At 48.1% G+C, this 22,131-nt stretch overlaps 1 protein-coding gene across 1 annotated transcript in view; it reads right to left on the bottom strand.

Moving 5' to 3' along the window:
* The window catches only part of LOC121836833 (solute carrier family 41 member 1-like), a 46,131-nt gene extending 25,071 nt beyond the window's left edge, over window positions 1–21,060 (bottom strand). The window contains exons 1-4 of the mRNA XM_042292094.1: window positions 20,537–21,060; window positions 20,135–20,480; window positions 19,897–19,968; window positions 19,672–19,819 (exon numbers count right to left, since the gene is read on the bottom strand). Of these exons, the coding sequence (XP_042148028.1) occupies window positions 19,672–19,819; window positions 19,897–19,968; window positions 20,135–20,480; window positions 20,537–20,616 (646 nt within the window). The 5' untranslated portion in view covers window positions 20,617–21,060. The remainder of the gene's footprint in view (window positions 1–19,671; window positions 19,820–19,896; window positions 19,969–20,134; window positions 20,481–20,536) is intronic.
* Between the last annotated feature and the right edge of the window lie 1,071 nt (window positions 21,061–22,131).

Below are 22,131 nucleotides of genomic sequence, written 5' to 3'. Positions count from 1 at the left end.
AGTCAACGCAAATTTCTTTTTCTAGAAGGAAATTTAACAGTTTTGGTACGGTATATCGTAACATTTGCCTACCATAGTTTGTAGAACAGTAAACAACCTTCCAATACTCCATGTGTCTAGTTAAGTGAACGTGTACATTTGGTGTCAATGCCGCTAGAGTTGACAACAATTTATAATGTTTCCTTTTTTCTGACTTTAAACTCAGAATCAATCTATATTCATAAAGGCTATGAATTTTTAATAGGCTAAACTTACTAAACAAACTGCCGGTATGGAAATCATAAGGTACGTTGCATATTATTCGAACCATTTTTTTCTGCAGTAAAAATAATTTTTGCAGGTTTGTGAATGTGGTGTTACCCCAGACGAGGTTGCAGTAGCTGAGATGAGAATAGAATAAAGAATTGTAAATTAGAAGCTTCACACTAACTGGGAGTGTTTTGCCGTTATGGAATGTCAGACCTATGATGGTTGATAATTTTGCAAGTAAGTGGTTAATGTGACTGTCCCACAACATATGTTCTGAAAATATGACTCCTAGACTTTTAAAATTACTGACAATTTCAATTGGCGTAGAGTCAAGCACAATGCTTCTCGTTAGATGTACGCACTTATTTTTGGGTCGAAAAATGATAGCTTTAGTTTTATCAGTATTAATTTTTAAGCAGTTATCTTTTGCCCATACCCCAAGTTTGGACAAACTGTCATTGGCGATTGTGACAAGATCATCGCTATTATCTGAAGAAAAGAATAAGCTACTGTCGTCGGCATATATGACAAATTTTGCCTGACTTATGTTTACAATGTCATTTATGTACATATTAAAAAGAAACGGTCCAAGAATGCTCCCCTGTGGGACGCCAGAGTGAATAGGTTTAACGTCAGAAGAAAATTGGCCAATAGAAACATATTGGCAACGGTGTTGCAAGTAGGAACGTAGAAGTTCTAAAGGCAACCCGCGGACACCATAAAGCTCAATTTTTTTAAGTAAGATGTTATGGTCGATAAAATCAAAGGCTTTCGTGAAGTCAACGAATATACCTAGAACCTGCTTTTTTTCCTCGAATTTCTTTAAAATATATTCTTTTTGCTCTAGTAATGCTAATTCGGTCGATCGACCTTTCCTAAAACCAAATTGGGCGGGAGTCAGCAGGTTATGCTTATCAGAAAATTGAACTAGACGACTATGTATTATTTTTTCTAGGCCTTTGGAGAATAACGGGAGGATAGAAAGGGGGTCGATAGTTGCCGAGTATATTTTTATCACCCTTTTTATGCAACACTGCCACTTTCGCCATCTGCATCTTTTCAGGAAATAACCCCGTTGTTAAAGACAGATTAAAAATGTGACACAGACAGGGTGCTACTAAGTCAAGTATGTATTTAATAGGTCGAATTTGCAAATTATCACAGTCACAGCTACTGCTATTTTTCAGTTGCATAAAAACGGAGCAAACCTCAGAATTTGTGACGGGTTCAAGAAAAATAGAATGGTTATTTCTATACTCTAAGTAACCGCGGAACGCATCTGTGGTAGTATTGTCACTAACTAAGCCTGCAAAGTAGTCATTAAAAGTATTAGCTAAAGAATTACCATTCAAGTACACCCCTTCATGGACAATGCTATCTATAGGCTGCCGATTTGGAACGCGATTTAAAACGGTGTTCAATTTTCTCCAGACAACATCCGCACGTGTAGATTGCGCCTGAAAAGAGTTGGTGTGATACACCGTCTTAGCTTTCCGTAGTATTTTTGTTAATTGATTTCGATACACCTTAAAACTTAAAAGCTGAGACGGCTCTCTAGTTTTAAGGAATTTCTGGTATAGCATATTTTTTTTCTCAATTTTCTTCAACAATTCAGGCGTTATCCATGGCTTGCGAATCTTTTTAGACACTTTCAAGGTTTTCCAAGGAAAATGACGATTGTAAATAGTTGTAACTTTCTCCAAAAATGTATTATACGCAAGATTAACATCCTCACAGTTGTATATTGGGCTCCAATTAATTTGAGAGATATCTGCTTTAAAAGCATTTAATCTGTCGTTTGTTATGTCTTGAAACACAAATGTTCCTGTGTCTCTAACTTCTTTATATGGTTTGGTATTTAAGCATAGGAATATTGGAAGGTGGTCACTAATATCATAACCTAGCGTTCCGGATGTAATCTTATCAGGCTGTGCGTTTGTAATAAAAAGATCGATCATTGTTTCACTACGCACTGTGACTCTAGTGGGAGATTCAATAACGTTGACACATCCGTTTGTTTCGATTAAAATATTAAATTCACGCTTACAAGCGCTATCTTTCAACATATCGATATTGAAGTCTCCCCCCAAAATTAAATCGTAATGGTTATCATTTGCGACCTGCAAAAACCGCTTGCAGAATTGAAAGAAGAAAATACTGCGGCCATCTGGTGGTCGATAAAGTACACTTATAACAGTATTCCCTGTTCTCACAGAAAGCACTTCATAGTCTGGAGTGATACAGCAATAATCAGCCCAAAGTTCACACTTTATTGATTTATTTACAAGCAAACACACACCTCCCCCCGCGACGAGATTTGCGATTCAAGAAGTAAGTGGAATATAATGGCATTTGAAGTGCTTCGGTTTCTGTTGCATACCACGTTTCGGTTAACATTATTATATCAAATGAAAATTGAAACTGTGCAAAAAGAACTTCTAAACTAAGCTCTTTATTTTTAGCAGATTGTGCATTAACGTGAAAACATTTTAAAAAACGCTCGTCCTCGCCACCAAGAAGCTGTTTCAGCTCCCGAGGAAGCACATTTTCATGATAAAGCATTACGGAAGATGGATCCTTCTTTTAACCTTTCCACGTGACATCTAAGGCAGTTTAAGCAGAGAATCTGCAGACTCAATCACAACCGCCCGCTCACCCGCCTTTCGTCTCACGAGAATTTTGCCATTCACATGCCAAGCAAACTGATAAGACTTCTCTTTCGCCCATTCTTTTGTAGCCCAGAGTAGTGCTTTGTTTTGCTTCGTCATATTTTCCAGTACATAGATGTTGTCTCGATCAAGCTTTTTCTTGTTGTGCAACCACTGATTGCGAGTAGTCTGCCTCAAAAATCTTACAATGATACCAGGCACTTTGTCTGGCTTAGCTTTAAGTCTGTGAACGGCGGTAACCTCATCCATCGTCAGTGGTCGCACATCAATCATTTGGGCCACCTCATTTAGCTTGGCAAGCAGGTCTTCATTTTCTGAATATGGGATGCCATGTACCTCGAGGTTAAGTTGTCTGCTGCGCCATTCCAATTCGTTCACTTCGGTCCTGAGGGACTTCATTTCTTTATTAGAAGACGCTTCAGCTTGTTCAATGTTAACTACGCGTTTTTTTTAGGTCCTTCATTTCTTTGTCTTGATTTTTGACGTGTACCATCAGGTCATCATATTGTTTAGACATCATTTGAACAGAGCTCTCGATGCCAACTACTGTCTCCCTGAGGCTTAGTAGACTGTCCAGTTTTTTGTTTATTGCAGTAAGCATGCTCGCCACACCGATCTCTTCGTTTATTTCTTTCTCGCGTTGACTCCCCCGTGCCCTTGCCGTGGCGCACGTTCGACACTGCCAGACCTGGCGGAAGGGTGCACCTTTTGACCTGTATTCTGTCTTTGTAACACCAGAACAATCACCAGTGTGATACTGGTATTTGCAGTCTACACAAGTCAGGTAAAATTTATCTTCTGGTAACGATTCGTTACACACCAGGCATGTCATGTTCGTACATCAAAGCCAACAGCGAACAACAATATGACAGCAGCGGCAGCAGCAAGGGAGTAAAAGGTTCAGAACACACACTAGTATGTAAAATGAACCAACCTGTGCGTAATGAACATCACTAGGAGGCATCCACGATCCCACCCCGGTACGATGCACATATAAATTAAAACGTTTTGCACCCAGAATTCCTTGGTTTCTTTAGCGCGAGCTTTCTCTTGATGCACGCTAACACACTCGAACACCGATTATTTTTTTTTAAAGTAATATTAGTATTTGGTTACCGATCGCTCCAGAATGCTTTGTAAGCCCTCAGTCATTGAAAGAAAGCGCTTTCATAAACCTCGCCCCCGCGCCTTTGCCAGCACCGAAGCCAAACTGTAAGATTAGAATATAGTGATTCAACATGTAGAAGATAGCGAAGTTAGCCTTTTGTAAAAATGAGGAAAACATTCAGACAGCCTTCGCTGGTCTTGTTTTGTAGGTCAATAATTTTCAAAATTCGCATAAAGCTTTGATTTCTACAAAATAGTTTCCTTCCTTTAAAAAAACACACTTTAGCAAGAAGCTGTTTCCAAGAACAACGTGCAAACTATAACCGCAAAATGGTTCCAAAGTTCCATTGCATATTTTTCGCTTGAGCTTGGAAATCGAGCTGATAAGTCTTTCAAGTCGCTGATGTCGGTCTAATAACCCCAAAAGGAAAACATAAAGAAATAGAAAGCGTGTGCGCACGATAACTTTCTTAACAGTTGCCAAATTTACTAGATTAGCTCAGTTGTAAAACTCCTGCGAAGGCAGCCCCCCCCCCCCCCCCCCCCCCTCTTCTCCCCGTCGTTTGAAATGCCACCTAGATTTTCGTTTCAAAACTGTGTTCCATAGAATACGGTGAAATGCAATCTAGACGCTGTGCTTCAAGAAATACGCATTCCATGGAATGCAATGCAGTTACGGTAGCAGCCGTCCTCAAAACGGTGGCCACAGCTTCGCTGACCAACCAAATTCACAACGTGAATTAAAGCCCCAATCTAAAAAAATGAAAGCCGTTTACAACTCCCTGTAACGCCGAATTAGAGCGCAGCTCTTGAGGAGGAGGAGGGAAGGGTACTGAGGGTCACGTGTTCTCGGGGGGGGGAGGGGGGGGTCACGTGACCTCGGGGGGGGGGGGGGGGGGGGGGTCCGACGCCGCTCAAGCCGGAAACGGGCGCCTAAGAGCTGCGTTCTAAGAAAATTGTTTTCTGCTTACATTATGTTATCTAGTTCGCTCAAAGGGGACGCGGACCCATTTGCCCGTTCCTAAGAGTTTTCTGCAAGGTTCGTAAGCCCAATCGGAATACTATATCGCAGCTGCAATAAAAGCTTTGCAGATAATATATTGGAGCGACAAAGCCCTCGAACTGGAAAAACAACGATGTCGCCGGGCCAGGAAGTTGAACTGTAAACACCCGGGTATTTACGCTGACGCACCTTGGCCTAGATCCAGTCCTCCTAGATACCAAGAGTGAGGTGCTAGATTCTTCTACTACACCTAACGGACGCCATCGCGGGACAGAAATCAGACACGTGTACTAAGTCAGAGTTTGGCTGGAACAGGCTAGAAAGCACCGTGACCAGCTAGAAAACACGCACAAACGCAAACACACACCTGGAAAGCACCACTCGGAGAAATATTACGAAAACCTTATTGGGGCACTCAAGTGGATTCTGAGATTGTCGATACTGATAACCCAACCTGTAAGCTGCGAGCATCCTAAGAAAAAAAAAAAGTCACATCAAAGATCGTGACACACCCCTCTTTCTGCACCCCTGAGGACACATGAAAGCGCCGTAGGACAGCGTTTTTAAACAATAATTTCTGTATTACGTCCCCTGCTCCCAAAGATTTGACGTTTCTTTTGTCAAAATATCACACAACGCGCCTAAAAAGCACAAACTCCAAGGAATCTTTACGCAAATACTATTTTCATTGGTAAAAGTTTATTTATGGCAGTTGTGGGTTCTATGGTCCTATTTGTATCACTCCAAGCCGACTACACGCGCTCACGGGGAAAATGCAAAACAAAGAGCACGGAAACAAAACGCCCCGTGGTACAGCAACGTTGGGCACAGCTAATGCCCAAAGCTTGTGCAGGGCCTTTACACGCGCCTCAGAACAAAAAAAAAAAAGAAAAGTCACTATGCTCCGTTTACGCTTAAAGGACACATGCAAAGGAGAAAGAAATTTTTTTTAGACAGCTTAGATGGAAAAAGGATGTCATAAAACGATTTTACAACGAAGAAACACAATTTTTAGAGCTATATTTACGGCGCTATACGAATTTGTAGTTGGCGCTCGCGGGAGCCGCCGCTGGTCACGTGGTAGGCCCGCGCGCCGCCGCGCTGCGTCGCCGCCGCACGCTGAGCGTTGTGCGAACGCCGCTTCAACGCGCTTCTCCACGCCGCCGTCGCCGCCGCCGCACAAGTTCGTCTGCTTCGGGGCGCCGCCGCCGTCGTCTGACCGGCGCAAAGGTCTATCACGTCTGCTTGCGCTTTTTCAGGAGTTTCCTTTGGGCTCTAAAAGTTACTTATTCGTCTTGGTTTTTTGTTATACTTCAAAGAAAGATGAATAAGTTACTTTTAGAGGCCATAGGAAGCTTCCGAAAGAGCGCAAGCACCACGTGATAAATAAAGACCAGTCACGTGATAAATACAGACCACTTTTCCGCGGCGCCCGCGGGCGCCAACTACAAATTCGTTTTGCGCCGTAAATATAGCTCTAAACAATTTTTTTCTTCGTTGTAGAATCGTTTTATGGCGTCCTTTTTCCATCTAAGCCGTTTAAAAAAAAATGTTTTTTTCCTTTGCATGTGTCCTTTAAGCTGAGACTAGAAGCTCCGCCTTCAGCGCGAGGTCGCCGGCTTTCGCAACGCTGTGGCTGCGCGTGCGTGCGCCTTCACACTTGTGTTAGCGAGGGCAGAAAGCTCGCGCTGAAGGCGGAGCTTCTGGTCTCAGCTTTAGGGTGAACGGAGTAGAACCTAAGCGAGTTGAATGGCTTGTTACTACTTTGTGAACAGACCTTTCGCTAAATTACCAAGGCATCAAAAACAACGCTGGGAACGTAGGTCGAGCGGTGCACGCGTTCACCTTGTTTGTATAAAATATTCCATATAAACAACAAAATTATACGTTTATTTATGAACACGCGTGAAAAGTGCAATTTATTTTGAATTTTTTCTTTAGAACGTTTACTTCTGCAGAAGCAGTACTTGCAGCGCTTGTACTGCACACTCTCCTTGAGCTGTCTCTATTGAGTATATGACTTTCTTTGGTTTTTGCTCTCGTCTTTTTCTTCGCATTTTATCTTTGTGGACGAAAATGAAGACCTGCTGGTAGTTTTTTAACACACTTTATTAATAATAATATCGCTATTATTAGAACGCACACGAAGGCACCCTGGGTGAAACGAGCATCCATGGCTTGCACTGACGTCGTATCGGCGGTCATTGTGAAGAACCTGCCTGTGCCTTCTGCCGCCTATATTACGCACCTCCGAATTCGTTTCCTTCGGAAAGAACAAGTAAAAACGACCATTGATAAGGTGCAATGACAGCACCTGAAAGTTATGAACTCCTCTTTTCGCTTCACCGCCGCGCAGCCTCCTTTATCTTCATATTTGAATAACAGATAACCTTATCAGGCCTTCTCCACTTCCCGTGACGCACACTTGTAACCAAAGAGCGGCATACGAGTGCCGTGTCAGCGTTTAGCTGGATCTCTTCTCTTCGCTGACTGCCGCCCATCCAAATGCTGAAGCAGCACTTGTGTCGAATCTTTGCTCTGCGCTGGCCACCTGCGCGACCAAACGCGTCGCTGTGGTCGTTTTTCTACAATTGGCCAAACGCTCGCTGCCGTGCTTTCATCCATGACCTACTATAATCCTGACCTGCCCACAGAAAAGTGTGCCACCGCCCTCCTTGTAGTACAGGAGCGGCCGCAGCGTTTCGTCACGCTATGACTTAGCGGCGCTGCACAAAGGTATTTTGTTTTTTATAGGGTATCCGCATTTGAATCGAAGGCGTGCAAGGCGCGGCGGCGTTATCTGGTCTGCTCTTTTCGCGGGCCACGCAGAATCTCGTCTGTCAGCGTGCGCTTGACAGATTGATGACTATAGACAGTATTCACTGGCGGCCATAGCTGTGTGCGTGACTGCTGAGCGCGTGCGGGATGGCGAACTTCCACAGTTCTTTTGCAACGTGCATTCCACACCATCAAGATTGCCGGTCTTAGCAACCTATTAATGTGAGCTCGTTCTGAGCATGCGCTCTAAACAGCCCCCACAAATATGGCGTCCAGTGAATAGTCCCTATAGGCACCGGCTGCCAGCAAAGTGGCTATTTATGAGTGATCCGAGAATTCACCTTATTTCGACCATGGCACGAGAGCAGTCAGGGCTCAAAAACGCCCTTGCGCTTCCGTGCCTGAGAAACGCGCTCTTTCGATCCGAACAAACATGAGAGCAATGCCAGCGATGCGTCCTGTTGCAGTGTACTACCGCAGCCTGCTGGCGCTACCTACGGCAGGTGTTTCCGAAAAACAGCAATCGGATATAACCAGTCGCGCGCCGTGCCGACCGTGCTCGCGATAGGCAGACAACGGATGAGAGGAGAGCCACGTGACTGGTGCCCCGCTGTGGCGAGATGCCGAAACACACCTCTCCCGAGCGAACAAGTGTGTTTCGGGTTCTCGCCGCTGCAAAAGCTGTGTGCTGACGTCCAGGTTCCTCGAGAAATGGCTCATTGATGCTCTGTGCTACCAGATCCTCGCGCTCCAAATCTGCGACTGGGCACTCTATGGCTCCGCCGTCAAACTTCCAGGCTTTGTGAGTATTCGCGACGAGAGTGATCGAAAGCTTCGCTGTCGTCAGCCACCACAATTGGCCGAATGCTGACTATGACTTCAGCAAATTATTTCTCATAGACGGAAATAAGAGGAATATAAGAAATTCAATTTTGACGGTGCTGGCAGTGTTGTTTGAGAGCGCTATGATTTCAGGCTTCCAGTACAAACACCATCGAACTTGTTGTTCACAAGGTAATAACGTCACGAAAGGTAACTGAACGAGGGCGCCACCGAAACATCTCATAGCTGTGTGCGCGACTGCTGAGCGCGTGCTGACGGCGTGCTTCCACAGTTCTTTCGCCACGGGCATTCCGCACCACCAAGACTGCCGGTCTTAGCAGCCTATTAACGTGAGCTCGTTCCGAGCATGCGCTCTAAACATCGCACTCAAATATGGCGTCCAGTGAATACTCCCTATATTCGAAGCTATGCACTTGTTAATGACGCCGCGCGATGGTACCGGTACCCTGCTTGCGCGTGCTGCTATCCCGCGGTTCGCGATGGTCGCGCTGGATCTAGAAATGCGTCCCGTATAAGCACGCGGAGTGCGAGACGCTCTTGTGCCCCGCGCGCTCAATCGCAACACTTCAGTGCACAACAGATACGGAGGAGACGCTTCATGACGCGGCCCCTTTGAGTAGGAATACACCGCTACCCTGGCCATAGCGCCACGTTTTCGTGATAAAGAGGCGGCACGTGTAACTACCCAGAACGGTGGAGCGCGCGATATACCTACCCCTCTAGCAATACCACTTAGAACACAAGGCCTCAGCGTTTCCTCCTCTAAACGTCATCTCTAGTAGACCCAATCAGCGCTCCCTAGGTAGCCCGGCTGAGCACCGTCGTCTGCTACATCCTCTGCGACATCGTCTGCTCCATCGCCTGCTCCATCGCCTGCTCCATCGCCTGCTTCATCGCCTGCTTCATCACCTGCTTCATCACCTGCTTCATCACCTGCTTCATCACCTGCTTCATCACCTGCTTCATCACCTGCTTCATCACCTGCTTCATCACCTGCTTCATCACCTGCTTCAGTGGTTTGTGCAGCAGATAAGGAAACAGATGCCCACGCCGAGCGTCTGTTGCTGTAGCATACGATGAAGCTAGACGTTCGCCTGGAGCGTCAAATGCATGAGTGAAAATGCCTTACTGCTGTGCGTAGGGCTGCTAAGCCTTTCGCCGGACGCTGGCAATGGACGCCATTTTTGAGGCCGCTGTTTATACTCCGTTCACTCTTAAGCGTGTTTCACATGCAGCAATTTTGGCCCTAGAGTGGCGCGATTTCTGCCGTCGCGGCGCTCGTGCCGCTGAACCGCTGCGGCTGGCCAGAGCGCCGCGACGGCAGAAATCGGGCCGCTTTAGGGCCAACATCGCTGCACGTGAAACCACGGCCGGACAGGAAGCGCGCGCTCTCTTTCTCTTTGCAATCGCCCGGGAGTCAATGACATTTTTTCTCCGTATGCAGTTCACTTGCTTGCCGCCAGGGGCGCAACCACCTCACCCCACTTCGCCCCACTCGGAGAGTCCCTTCGAAGTGCTATACGCCCGGGTGTTCGAGTTTCGTAGGTTGTTGTTTTGGTAACGGTTTATTGAACTTCGCTCCGGTTAAAGTCACTCTGCCGACAGGCAGTGTCGTCAGCAAACTGCGTTCCCCTGTGACATGGACGGGACCTTTGCACTTGTCTGACCCCCCGCACGCCGTTGTTCCGAAAGCGCGGTCATGGTCTGCTGCTGCGTTCCAGCCTGTCAGTCGAAGCCTAGAGCAGCTGACCGACTTCATGTGCGGCCCACGAAATGATGACGCAGACCACGGCAATAGATAGATCGGGCCTGCTTACATTTCACGAGAGTGTACGAATTCTTTATCATTTAACGTTCCTCCACGTAGAAGGGGCCGTCTCCTCCTGTTCTTGAGTTGCAGTAGAAGTCCTGGAGGTAAAGACGAGTATAGGTTTTCCGCAACTGCATTCGCTGTCTTTATTTACTACTTTTTACTCCCGAATCTCTCGGAGATGTGCGTTAAATATTCACCGTTTCGGGCTTATCAGAAGCGCATTAGATAGTGGCTGAGGGTCTAAACGTAAGGATCAGGTGTCAAAGGCTATAAAAATCTCTGCGGCAAGTTGCGACAGCGCTGAGATACACGGTCAGACGCGCTCTGAGCAAACGGCAAAGGTTGGCCCAGGGGTGAGGTGACAGCGCCCCCCGCGAATTGCGCGGGAGGTGGCGATTGCCCCAATTGCAAAGGCCGTAAGAAAAGAAAGAGAGCGCGCGCCTTCAGTCCGGCCATGGTGAAACACGCTTCAAACAGATAATGCAGCCGACGCCACGAGCACAAGAGCTCGAGGTCGCTGCTTTGGAGCGTTCTTCCGCAGAACGAGCACGCGCGATAGAAATGCTCGTCTCAAAGCCAGGAGCGCGTGCTAGCTCGCGCTCTTGGCCGAGGGAGGTTTCGCACGTTGCAAATAAACTGGAAGCTCGCTATGAGCTCGCGCTCAGCAGTCGCGCACATAGCTGTGGCCGCCAGTGAATGCGAAGTAGTTGTGACGCGGCCCATACTCTGGTCAAGCTTCAGCCTGTTTGCTGCTTCGGGCGAGTCGGGGATCTACTAACAAATTTACGTCAATTGCAGGCCTTTTCGTCTAGGGGGTATTACCTCTAGACGCTTTAAACACGCGCCAGATTGAGCTGCCGACCTTCCATTGTCCCACCGACATGCCGGGCCCCTGAAGCGGTCGTTGACGAGTCTCCACAAAAACTTATGCTAGGGAAAAGGACACAGTACCACCTTAAGTGGGAATAACCTGTCCTGCTTTGGTAATTATGAAGTGAATTCGAACATAAGAGGAAACAAGAGTGAAGGTCGGTTATAGCGGCGTCCATGCACAGCTGCCTAAAAACGTCTATTGGCGATGTGAGCGATCGAAAGGCTATGGCCTCAGCAAAGCATTTCTCATCGGTGGAAAGCAAGAGTAATGTAAGAACTTCAATGTTGACGGTGTTGGGAGTGTTGCTTTGATAGCGCAATTATATCGAGCTTCCACCATGCTAATTACAAACACCACCGAACTTCTTGTTCGCAAAGTAAAAACCGGGAACCATAGAATGGTGCCACCAAAACATCTCGCCACCGACCGCCACCAACCGCCACCATATTTGGGTCGCAGAAAAGCTAAAGCCCCTTCATGTCTTAAAAGTAGCGCGAGATGCGTCGATAAGTGAGGCATGTGCAACGTGCAGCCTTTGGGAAGATCATGACTGCACAGCGCAGCACTGAGCTAGATTAAACGTTGGCTAGATTTCCGACGCCATGTTCTTTCCAGAAGTGGCGTGCCGCACGTGTGTCGAGCAGTTCCACTCCCAAGGAATGGCGCCACTTTTCCCAGGACTTTAAAGGAGCAATGCAACAATTTTTGTACTTTGCGCAAATACCGCTTAAAACGGATCCCCAACGTTAATGACCTATGAAACACGTGTTCGTTTTTCACCCCACGGAATAGAAGTCTCAGAAAAAAATTAAAGAAAAACGAGCAGCGTTCACACCCTCAACTCGCAGCCAGAACAAGCGGCCACGTGATCTGGAGCCGATTATATGCCGCCAGTGTTGATCATAGCCACGCGCTGGGGTTGGCAAAGCACAGGACACGCGCTGAGTTCCAGACATTGTTATGGCTCGGCTGTTGTCGTCGTTGCAGCGATTGGACACGGGTCACTACCCGAATGTTTCTCGAGCTAGCAATTATCACGAGCTCAAGTCGAGTGCCCACGCAATGCTCGGGTCCAATCTATGCACCGCATTCAAATATCGTCACTTGGGTGTACTGCGATCCCCACGTTACGTCATCAAATTTTGCAAAGGAGAGATTGAATGAAAATGATCGCTTTTGTCCTTGAAATTACACCGCAACAAAGGAGTTTCTTGGCCAGTGGCGTTGCGTGTGAGTATCCCTGAGTCCCAGGTGTGCCAGTAAGCTCGTGTCAAGTGAAAACATTCCAATTAAATATCGTTGCACAGCTCCTTTAAGAAAAACTAGAGTTCCTGTATAGGCTCCCTATGGGAGCCAGAGTTGCGCGTTCATCCCCGTAGCGCCGGCGTTCCTGCATGGCGCATGGAGTCTGCTCCTCACGTGACTAAATTCGGCAAATAGCGGCGCCGCGCGTTCGAGGCGCGCGTTCGAAGCACGGGAATGTAAGCCGGGGCCAGTGCAACGTCTACTTTCCTGCACGGCATTTGTGTCTGCTTCTCACGTGATTGAATCTCGGCGAATAGCGGCGCGACGGCACGTGGAACTCTGGCGCCCGTACCGCTCATTCACACTGGAAGCGGATCCGCGTTCGCAAAGCGGTTGCGAAAGCGGTTGTATAAAGATCCAGTGCAATTGCACGTGCACTCGATGACATCAAGTGCGCGTGTAATTGTACTGGATATTTATACAACCGCGTCCGCAACCGCTTTGCGAACGCGGATCCGCTTCCAGTGTGAATGAGCGGGTAGGGAGCCTATACAGGAACTCTAAGAAAAACCTTTGCTGAGCACCCCCAACGGCAATGCGAAGCACTTCATCGGCGACAGCATCTCCCATAGGACGCCATTCTGTGGGCGGGTCAGGGGATTACACTATATCGTGTTTCATCGGCAGAGAAAAAAAAGCCTTGTCAGGTTTACAGTTTCGATCGTGTTGTTTATCCAAATGGTATAGACTGAAGCGTCTAGAAGTAAGTTTATAGACTTCAAATAGCGAGACTCCAGGCTTTATATAGCAAGACTTTTGGTCCATAACGTGTTCACTTTAAGGAGTGGTTTCGAGTAGTGAGACCCTTTTAAAAAATTCATAAAGCCATTGTTTGTCGCCATTGCTTGGACAGGTAGCGCGTGAGAAAATCCGAGTCTTTACCGAACGCTGACGCGGACATCATGTCCCATGCATGCATGCTCAGAGTGTATGATTAATGAATGGCGTACAGGCGTTGGCGCTGATGTTTTTAAACGGGTTTTATTTAATTATATTGGAATGCAAATGGCGTACTCGTCCTCTCATCGCAAACAAGGGAATTCCCGGCGAGAAGACAGAGGGATGCGGGAAGAATGGCTTTGGCAGTCCTGAGAACAGCAATCAACGATAGTGTCCAGGGGGACCTAGGCTGGTCGTCCTTCGGAGCCAGAGAAGCCAGCGCAAAGGCACTGTACGAGAGGAGAGTGCACAGGCTCCCGGAAGCGAATTGGGCCCACTGCACCCTGCGCTATATGATATACCAGTAAAGAGGCACCAAATGGATGGACCGCCTCCGAAAGCTACGGCAACGCTATAGGTTCGAACCGATCTGGCTGGAGTCAGCGGGTGAGAACAGGGTTGGCCCAGCGGCAATCAGAGAGGGCATCCGATTAGTGGAGACGGAGAGATGGAGAGCGGGAGCGGCGGCGAAGCCGTCCCTCCCGATGTACTTCGCAGAGGAGGCCATAAAGAAAGGGGCTTGGTACGACAACTCGACAGGCAGTGAACTCCTCGCAGAGGCCCGCATGGGTACATTACAGACCCGGGCGTGGAGAGCCAGGTTCACGGAAAGACAGGAGAGGACGTGCACACTCAGCGGGCAGGCCAACGAGACGACGGAGCACCTGGTGCTGCAGTGCCGGCACATTGTACCGGTCCCTAGTACGACGGTGCTACCAGTAGCACTGAGTTTCCGAATCGGTGCAGAGCAGGGAGAGGAAGAACAAATGAACGTTCGATCGGCGGTAGACGTGACGAAAAGGCGGCTGGAAGTCTGGTGGAGAGGGACACATCGGCGGAGGGAGTGCAACCGACCACCGGAACACCAAGCGGAAGCGGAAGTCGCGGGAGGCGCGACTGACTAGGCTAGATCCAGTATACATTACTGTTGATCATCCTATGCAAAGGAGAGAGCCGCAGACTCCAATTCAATCCAATCCAACGACTGGACACGGATATCAAAAGTTATTACTTTATTGTTCCATCAAAAATTTTAATTTTCTGCTTGTGATTGTCATCGCTCGCAGTTGTTTCTGGAGGAGAAATAGATTATGCCGACCACGTGACCGAACTGTCTCCTCAACCTTCTCAAGAGTTAGAAGAGGCACTGATGTGCGACTAAAAAAGAATGATTGTAAAGCTGCAGCAACGTGCTTTGCTTAATTTATGTATTCAATTTTATGCGTTCAATGTATCGATGGGAACAGACAGTATACGTATGTGCTCACCAGACAAAAGAAAAGTAATAGTTTAAATCTCGGCTTCCCGAATTTGTTATTTAAAACACTAATCCGTAATCCATGTTTGCTCGCATTCACGTTGCTCACGTGTGCATACTGGAGTGGTCTTTGTTAAAAATTTTCGCTCTTACGACAAGTGCGACACATCACAGTTCACTGTATTTCTGTTGGCTTCCTGTACTCCGCTGACAGTCCTTGGACTCCAATATGAAGGCTGTCGCAGAGGCATAAATCCGGTGCCCAAAGTTCTTTGCTGAAACCCACGTTGTAGAGCAAGCGTCCTCGATGATCTTACAGCGTCGTGAAGTCGGGTATGTAATATACTTTGTTTTATTCTACGACTGAAGAACGAACAGAATTTACAAATAAGGGGCATCGATATTCGTTGTTTTTCTTCGCTACGCGTCGGCGTTAACCGAGTTTCGACCACGACACCTCTAAACGTTTCAGAAAATCTCACCCTTTCTTGAAACCTTATATTGAACGTTGGCGATTCAGAATAGCAAATAGCAGGGCAGACCCCCGAACGCTAGGCGGGGCAAATAAGAAAACGAGCTCTGGAAAAAAAAAAAAAAAAATCTGGCAATTTTCAAAGCTGACAGTTGAGCAAGGCTTGTTGTTAGGCTAGTTTGTTCATGGTATTGAGTAGACTTGAACGCGCAAACGCAGAGGACGAGTACGAAAGAGCGCTTGTCTTTGTCCACTCCTTCGTGTTCGTCCTCGGTGTTTGCGCATACAAGCCTACTCACTACCTGACAGTTCAGCGAATGCCACACGCTTGCTGGACCAATCAACCGCTGGCGTTGCAATACACATGCGCGTCCGTTGCCGACAGGTAAGCATAAAAGAAAGCAGTCACGTGCTCCAAAGCTGGTACGCGCTACTGATCTGTAGGGTATGACCCTCCTCTCCAGCAACAGACAAAAGAAAAGCTGAATTCTGCGTCGACTCCCTGTACCTGGCGTATGACCGAGACAAACTTTGTTTTGGAGAAGGTTTGAAAATGAAGTGCTCTTAGGATGCCAGGCTAACATTTTGAAGCGATAGCTTCAACGGCGACACTTTGTAGAGATGTCGAACTGGTGGGCTTTTGTCGCCGCTATGGAAGAAAACCCTTCTTTTCTCCCCTTTTGGTGCTGGGAGAGGGAAGGAGGAATTCTTCACTCCTCTCCTTGGTGTGAGGAGGGGGAAGGCGGATATTTTTGTCGGCCGCGCAGCTCGAAGGGAGAAGAGAGGGGATCCCCGGTGTCCCGCCATTAAAGACGCCCCGAAGGGAGAATCTTCCTGTCACCTGCTTCAAACAAACAGTTGTTTCCAAACATTCCTCGCGTTATGCGAAATCCCACTTTGGCAATATCCAGTTGCTACGCGTAATGTTGAACGGTTTTAGAAACTTCCTGCGCGCTTACCAACTTACTTCACAGATTACGGTCGTCACTGGCATCCGCGACGCCAGCCATGACGGTTACGAGAATTAACCACGTCGCAGCTCCGTCTTCAGGACGTGACGGCAGCATTCCGCCCGCATTGCGCGACCCTGCTACAGCTATCACTTTCATTTCTTCGCATATTGTTGGGAAAAAATACGAGTTTTTATTTTTACGGGAAGAATTATCAACTCGCAGTGTCATTTACGTCTGCAACGGGAACTCCTTTCACAGCTCTTATGCATTTTATGTCGCATTAATTAGCAGTATAAAGACTCAATATATTACAACATCACAGATATGTGTTTATGTTCGATCCTACTCAAAGCACACTTGGAGAGTTAAACCGCTTCTATAAAATATCTAATTTTGTTTATGACAGTCATCACCGAACATCTCATACATTTTGTTGACTTGTAACGTTTTAGCTATCGGAGCATTGTACATCGAATGTTGCATTTTATGATAACTTGCACTCGCGCCTCTGTCGGCTGAGGGAAATCAAATAACTAGATACTGTCATATTTCGGTAATTAATTCCCTTACAAAAAATGTTCTTACACCCAGCTACGCTCTATTGTAATATCTGCCTAGAACGACCACAAGGTTTGACTAGCATCGGCCTATGATGCTAACATCCTAACGTCGGCCCAGGAGTCCCCTATAGAAAATTGGCCTACAAACGTCCTAGGTCTACTGACATTGTATAGTCTGCTATGGACATCCTAGATACGGGCGTCATACTAAACTTAAGATTTTTCTACCATTGTCAATTGCCAAACGAAACATGTCTGCCAGCAGACATTGCATCTCCTAAAATTCCTGTGGGACTGAAACGTGCAAACTACTATATAAATAAAATTGAAATGCTTTTTTTTTTCTGCCGCATGACATCATGATATTGAATATTTCGCATCATTTTCTGCGTATCTTTTTCTTTCTTCAGGTATTTGTTGGAGATAATTAGAGTGGAATATGCAATCTCGGGGCCCTGGTAAGGTATGGAAAAAAAAAATTAAAATAGTCACTCAATCTGCTGAAGCCATGATTTACGAGACTGAATCTTAAGAAAAGAAAACGGATGTAACGACTAAAATCTTTGACTTGAATGCGGTTAAGATAGCCTACTGCCATTTTTTTAATGCGAAAGCATTCACTGTCTCATGGAGCGAGCTGACGTCATCCGTTTGAAGCGCGAAAACGGCACCTAGTTTCCTTCGGTTCTATTGGCTGTCGCGCGTCGACGGGGCTCCCCTCCCATTGGCAGCTGCGCTCGTCAGTTTCCGCGACCGCTCACCCCACGGCGCTGCGTGTCCATCAGCGCGGCGTTAACACGGAGCGTCCAAGGTCACCATGCCCAGGGGAGCACACGCGCTGACCGGCAACAAAAAAGTACGCAGCAGACGGAAAAGGGAGCGGACGAGTGGCTTGCATGCTTTCGGATTCACAGCTCATAAGGAATGCTTAGGTGTACCTCGATCTTACTTTCTCTTTTCTTTTCCATTAACTTTGTAATTGTCGCGTTATGAGATGGTCAGGTAGACGCAACACTTTAAAAGGCTTCCTTCAATTCCACTTGACTTCTCTGGAAAATCCCAGGAGACCTCGCAACTATCCCAGATTGCACTTTCACGGCAAAGGGAATTGTGGGGCTTTCCGGATGTATACGTTCGAAGCCGACGAGGGCGATGATTCGTTTGAGCCTTTGTGAGCTCAAAACACACACACACACACACACACAAAAACAAAAACAAAAACTTAATCACATGTTTTGTTTTGCTTTCCTTCCGCCTTCATGGCGTCCTGATTCACAAAATGTTTAACTTCGTATCCTATTCTGGTGTGATCATTCACGTGTCATGCATCAAATTATCATATTCAAGCAGGCGGCGTGGACGACACATCGTTTCGGAATTGTGTATTGGAATTTCTTAATGTTTACGACGTGTCGCCTACCTCATTACAGATAACTGACTCAGAAAGCAAAGCACTGTCGTATCTGTCAAGGCAGTTCAGTGAATGACAAGGTCTCAAGGACATCTCGACGCAAAAAATGCACGCGCTTCGAGACTCAAACCGTAAAACGACATGCGCGCGACATAAGATGTAGTGCGCACTTTCTTGACGAAACGTTGGGTGGAATTACACATTTACTAGCCTTTATTTTAAGTCATACTATATCATATTAATACCTTAAGGAACCTCTAAGTACGAACGCAGTCAGAAAGCACAAGGCAGGAAGTATTCAGGTTCTCGACAGCATTTCTATCAATCGTGTTTCTACACGGGGCATTCACGCGGCTCCATATTTAATGGCGGCTTTCAGAGCGCAGGTTCAGAACAAGCCCCCCACTTTCCCCGGATCTTACATCGGTGGTGTAAAATGCAGATTGCGGAAGTGCCGTGGATGCTCATCCTATGCTCACGTTCAGTAGCTATGGACTTGACCATGGCTGCCAGTGAAAGGGTGTCCCCCCCCCTCCCCCCTTTCCACCCAAAAAAAAAAAAAACATTTACAGCTTTCTTATTTTTAACCGTAAAAGTAAGCTACGCATCAATGAACGCTCATTGTTCGCTAGGTAGCGCTAGGAATCCGAACCAGATTCCGAAGTTTCAGCACGAACCGCTATTTTATTCAGAAGTAATAAGTGACTTTCTGAAAATTTCAACAGGAAAATAGAGCCCATTTTTACCCGTTTTCGGTTTCTGGCGCCCATAGAGCTCCATGTATTCGAGAACCCCGTCGGCCACCATTTTCTCACTGAAATGTTCAGAAAATCATTTTAAACTTTTGAATAAAATGTCGGTTCGTGCTTTGGGCGAAGCATGAGCGTACGACGATGCGTAGATTATTTTTGGGACGAAAAAAACCCTGCAAACTTTTTTTTTCGGGGACATGCTGTATTTAGTATTGACAGCCACGAGCTCTTTTTATATTAAGTTACTTTATACTAGATATATAGTACTTTTACTCGCTTATGTATACAGTAGGCAGGTTAAACACATTTCTTTACCTTATCGCTCTGGCGAAAAATGCCGAGTAATTGGGCTCTAGACACAGGCGCGGCGTCAATAATTCGCAGAAAAGAATTAAGGTGCATTCACACTGGCGTTCCAATCGCAACCGCGAAATTGATTCGTTCGTTTTCATCCCGAAACGCGCGTAGAAGCATACTGTACCTTTAAGCAAATCGGGTTCGCAACCGCTTTGCGAACGCGGTTCAACCGCCAGTGTGATTACGGCGTTAGTGCGCATACTGAGAACTCGCTCCCCAGCCCAGTAGCCAAAGACATTGCCCTTAAGGCGACTTTCGGGAGGGTCTATTAACAGCAGAATGTGAAATTTCTTAAATGCAGCTAGAATTAACATACAAACCAACGTACCTAAAAGCAGGCTAGCCACGTTGGCGGCAGCCAGACCACAAGCGCACAACATGGAGGCGTAAAGCGGCGTCACCCGAGCGGGATCTCGGGTCAAGCCCTTGGCCAGGGCAAGGCAGCAGGCCGTGAGCGCCACCACGGTAGACTGGCACTAGGACGAGGAATCTCAGATCACGGTCACCCAGAGTCCAAGATCTCATCCAAAGCCATATATGGTTCTGACCTCACCTGAAGCAGCGCAATGTTGGCAACCGCCTGGCGCAACTGGTCTCGGAAAGCGTCCAGTTGGCCGAGGTTGACCTGCACGAAAGGATGGAGCAAGACCGTCAGAAGCCTCCACGGATGTACGGCGCGCCTCTCCCGACTAACTTGGCCCGCTCGGCGTGCGGCCATTTTACGCTCGCTCTTGAGGATCTGCGAGGAAGAGCAGCGGGTGACGCCCGCGGCCGAAGGTCCGCACGGCTACCTGAGTGCTGAGCCGTGCCACCAGCGTCATCTCCAGGTTCCCGTTGAGGCCCAGCAAGGGTGGGATGAGCACAAAGAGCTCCCGGTAGGTCGAGTACACGGGCCAGTCCTTGACGCGGTCCAGCAGCAGGCTGGCGGCCACGGAGCCCATTCCGGCCAGCAGGAAGGGCACGAACACCTGGGCGCAGGTCGAGCAGCACGGCTCACCGGGCAAGTCGGTCTCCCGCCTGGCCAGGATCTCCCTGCTGCCGCCGTGGCAGTCTCCAGCGGCCGGCTCCCCGGCCTGCGGCTCGGGGACCGGGCTCTTAGCCGCAGGCTCCTTGTTACACCCGTCGCGAGACTCGATCCTGTGGTGGGAAATGCTGTCGTCAGCGTCGCCACCAGACTGAGGGTCCGGGCTCACCGCAGCACTGCACTCTTGTCCTCGCTGACGCGCGGCTCCTGGCCAGCTCCGCCTCTGTGGTCTCCGCAGTCGGCCGTCATGGCGCCTCGTTGTCGGCGGCCTCCGATGGAAATCGTGCGACGCCAGCTCGGTCTGCGGTCTCCGACTCTGGATGCCAAGCTGACTTGGGCCCAAGGGGCGCGCGCTGAACAGCGCCTTCCGGCAGCAGCCCACGGGCTCGGACCTCTTCTTCTTCGACGATGCTAGGCACCGGTGCCGCCGGGGCTGGACCCTCTGCGATCCAGGGCCCGGGCGGAGGAGAGCTGTGTGCTGCCGTAGCGGTGCCTGAGGACGGGCGACTTCTAGACGGACTCACGAGTCGTCGGAACTTCACGCAAGGACCCGCGATAAGCGGCGTCGTGAGCGGTACTGTCGCACCGACAACACGCGCCCGAGATAAGCGCCAAGGTCCTCGCTGGACCCGCGCCGCTACCCGAGGTTCTTGCGTCACTCAATGGCGGTGTCTGCTGCGTGGACGCCTCGCCCTGCAACGACAATGATGACGCCGCGTTGAGGTGAAGCCACGCGAGGCGGCTCCGGGAACCGCGCTGCGACGCGCTGGCCTTAACTTAATCTGACGATCCGCGTAAGCAAGGCAAACACGGCGGCACAAACAGTCATTTCTTTTTCTTTTTGCCAACCTTTGCTTGACTGTTTTCAGAAAGCGCGTGTAACGCCATTTTGTCGTTTTTCTTTTGTGGCGTCGCGTGGGGACCGGTTTTTACGGATTGTTCACACGAGGGAGAAATCCCGGGGATTTCTCCCCGGCGCGCCCGCATCCTGAGACGAAAACGTGAGGCTTTTGCACATCGCACAGCCTGTCGTTTTCGTCGCGGGATACGCGTGCCGTGGAGAAATCCCCGGGATTTCTCCCTCGTGTGAATACCTACCTCCGCCACCAAAGAATGCTGCTTGAGAGTAGAGATTGTCGGTGCTTCGTTTCGCTAGACCAACTTTCATGGGACGCTGTTGGCCCACATAATAGAGAGTTTTAGTAGACCGCTTTCATTTTCCGCTCCGCTCTGGGGGTGCCAAACTGCGCATGCCCGGCCTGCTTTGCCGGAATGGAAAGCGGAGGTCGAAAAACGCGTTTTAGTGGAGCGTTTTTCTTCAGCGTAAGAGCGTTTGGAGCGGGTTCGAAAACTTTGCTTGCGTAGCCCCACAAGTGGACGTTTGAAGTACTTGTAAGACAAAAAAAACCTAAACGTTAACACCAAGAGAGTGAAAGGGAGCTTGTTTGTAGAGGTAGTAAAAACGAAGGCGACAGTAATGAACACAAAAGAGTAAGTACACACCTGAAGAAATATTAAGCTATAAAATATAAATATAATCGTACCACCTTGTGTGCGAGTGAAGCCGAAGGTATAAGCATGAGCATGTTGCTCCAAACAGTACTTGCACTGCACGAGCGCGCGTGCTTATCAAGGACGCTGAAAGGCCGGCACTCGCTCTTGTAGCTTCTGCTCCACTAGAATTAAAAATGAAACAGATTTACCTATTCGAAGTAGAAAAATAAAAGAAAAGGATGAAGTTTGCGCATTGCGAGTACATCCTTT

Source organism: Ixodes scapularis, unplaced genomic scaffold, assembly GCF_016920785.2.
Source record: "Ixodes scapularis isolate PalLabHiFi unplaced genomic scaffold, ASM1692078v2 PGA_scaffold2__306_contigs__length_199485367, whole genome shotgun sequence".
NCBI classification, from domain to species: Eukaryota; Metazoa; Arthropoda; class Arachnida; order Ixodida; family Ixodidae; genus Ixodes; species Ixodes scapularis.
Note: the sequence above shows the minus strand (reverse complement) of the source record. Positions and strands in the feature narration are given on the sequence as shown.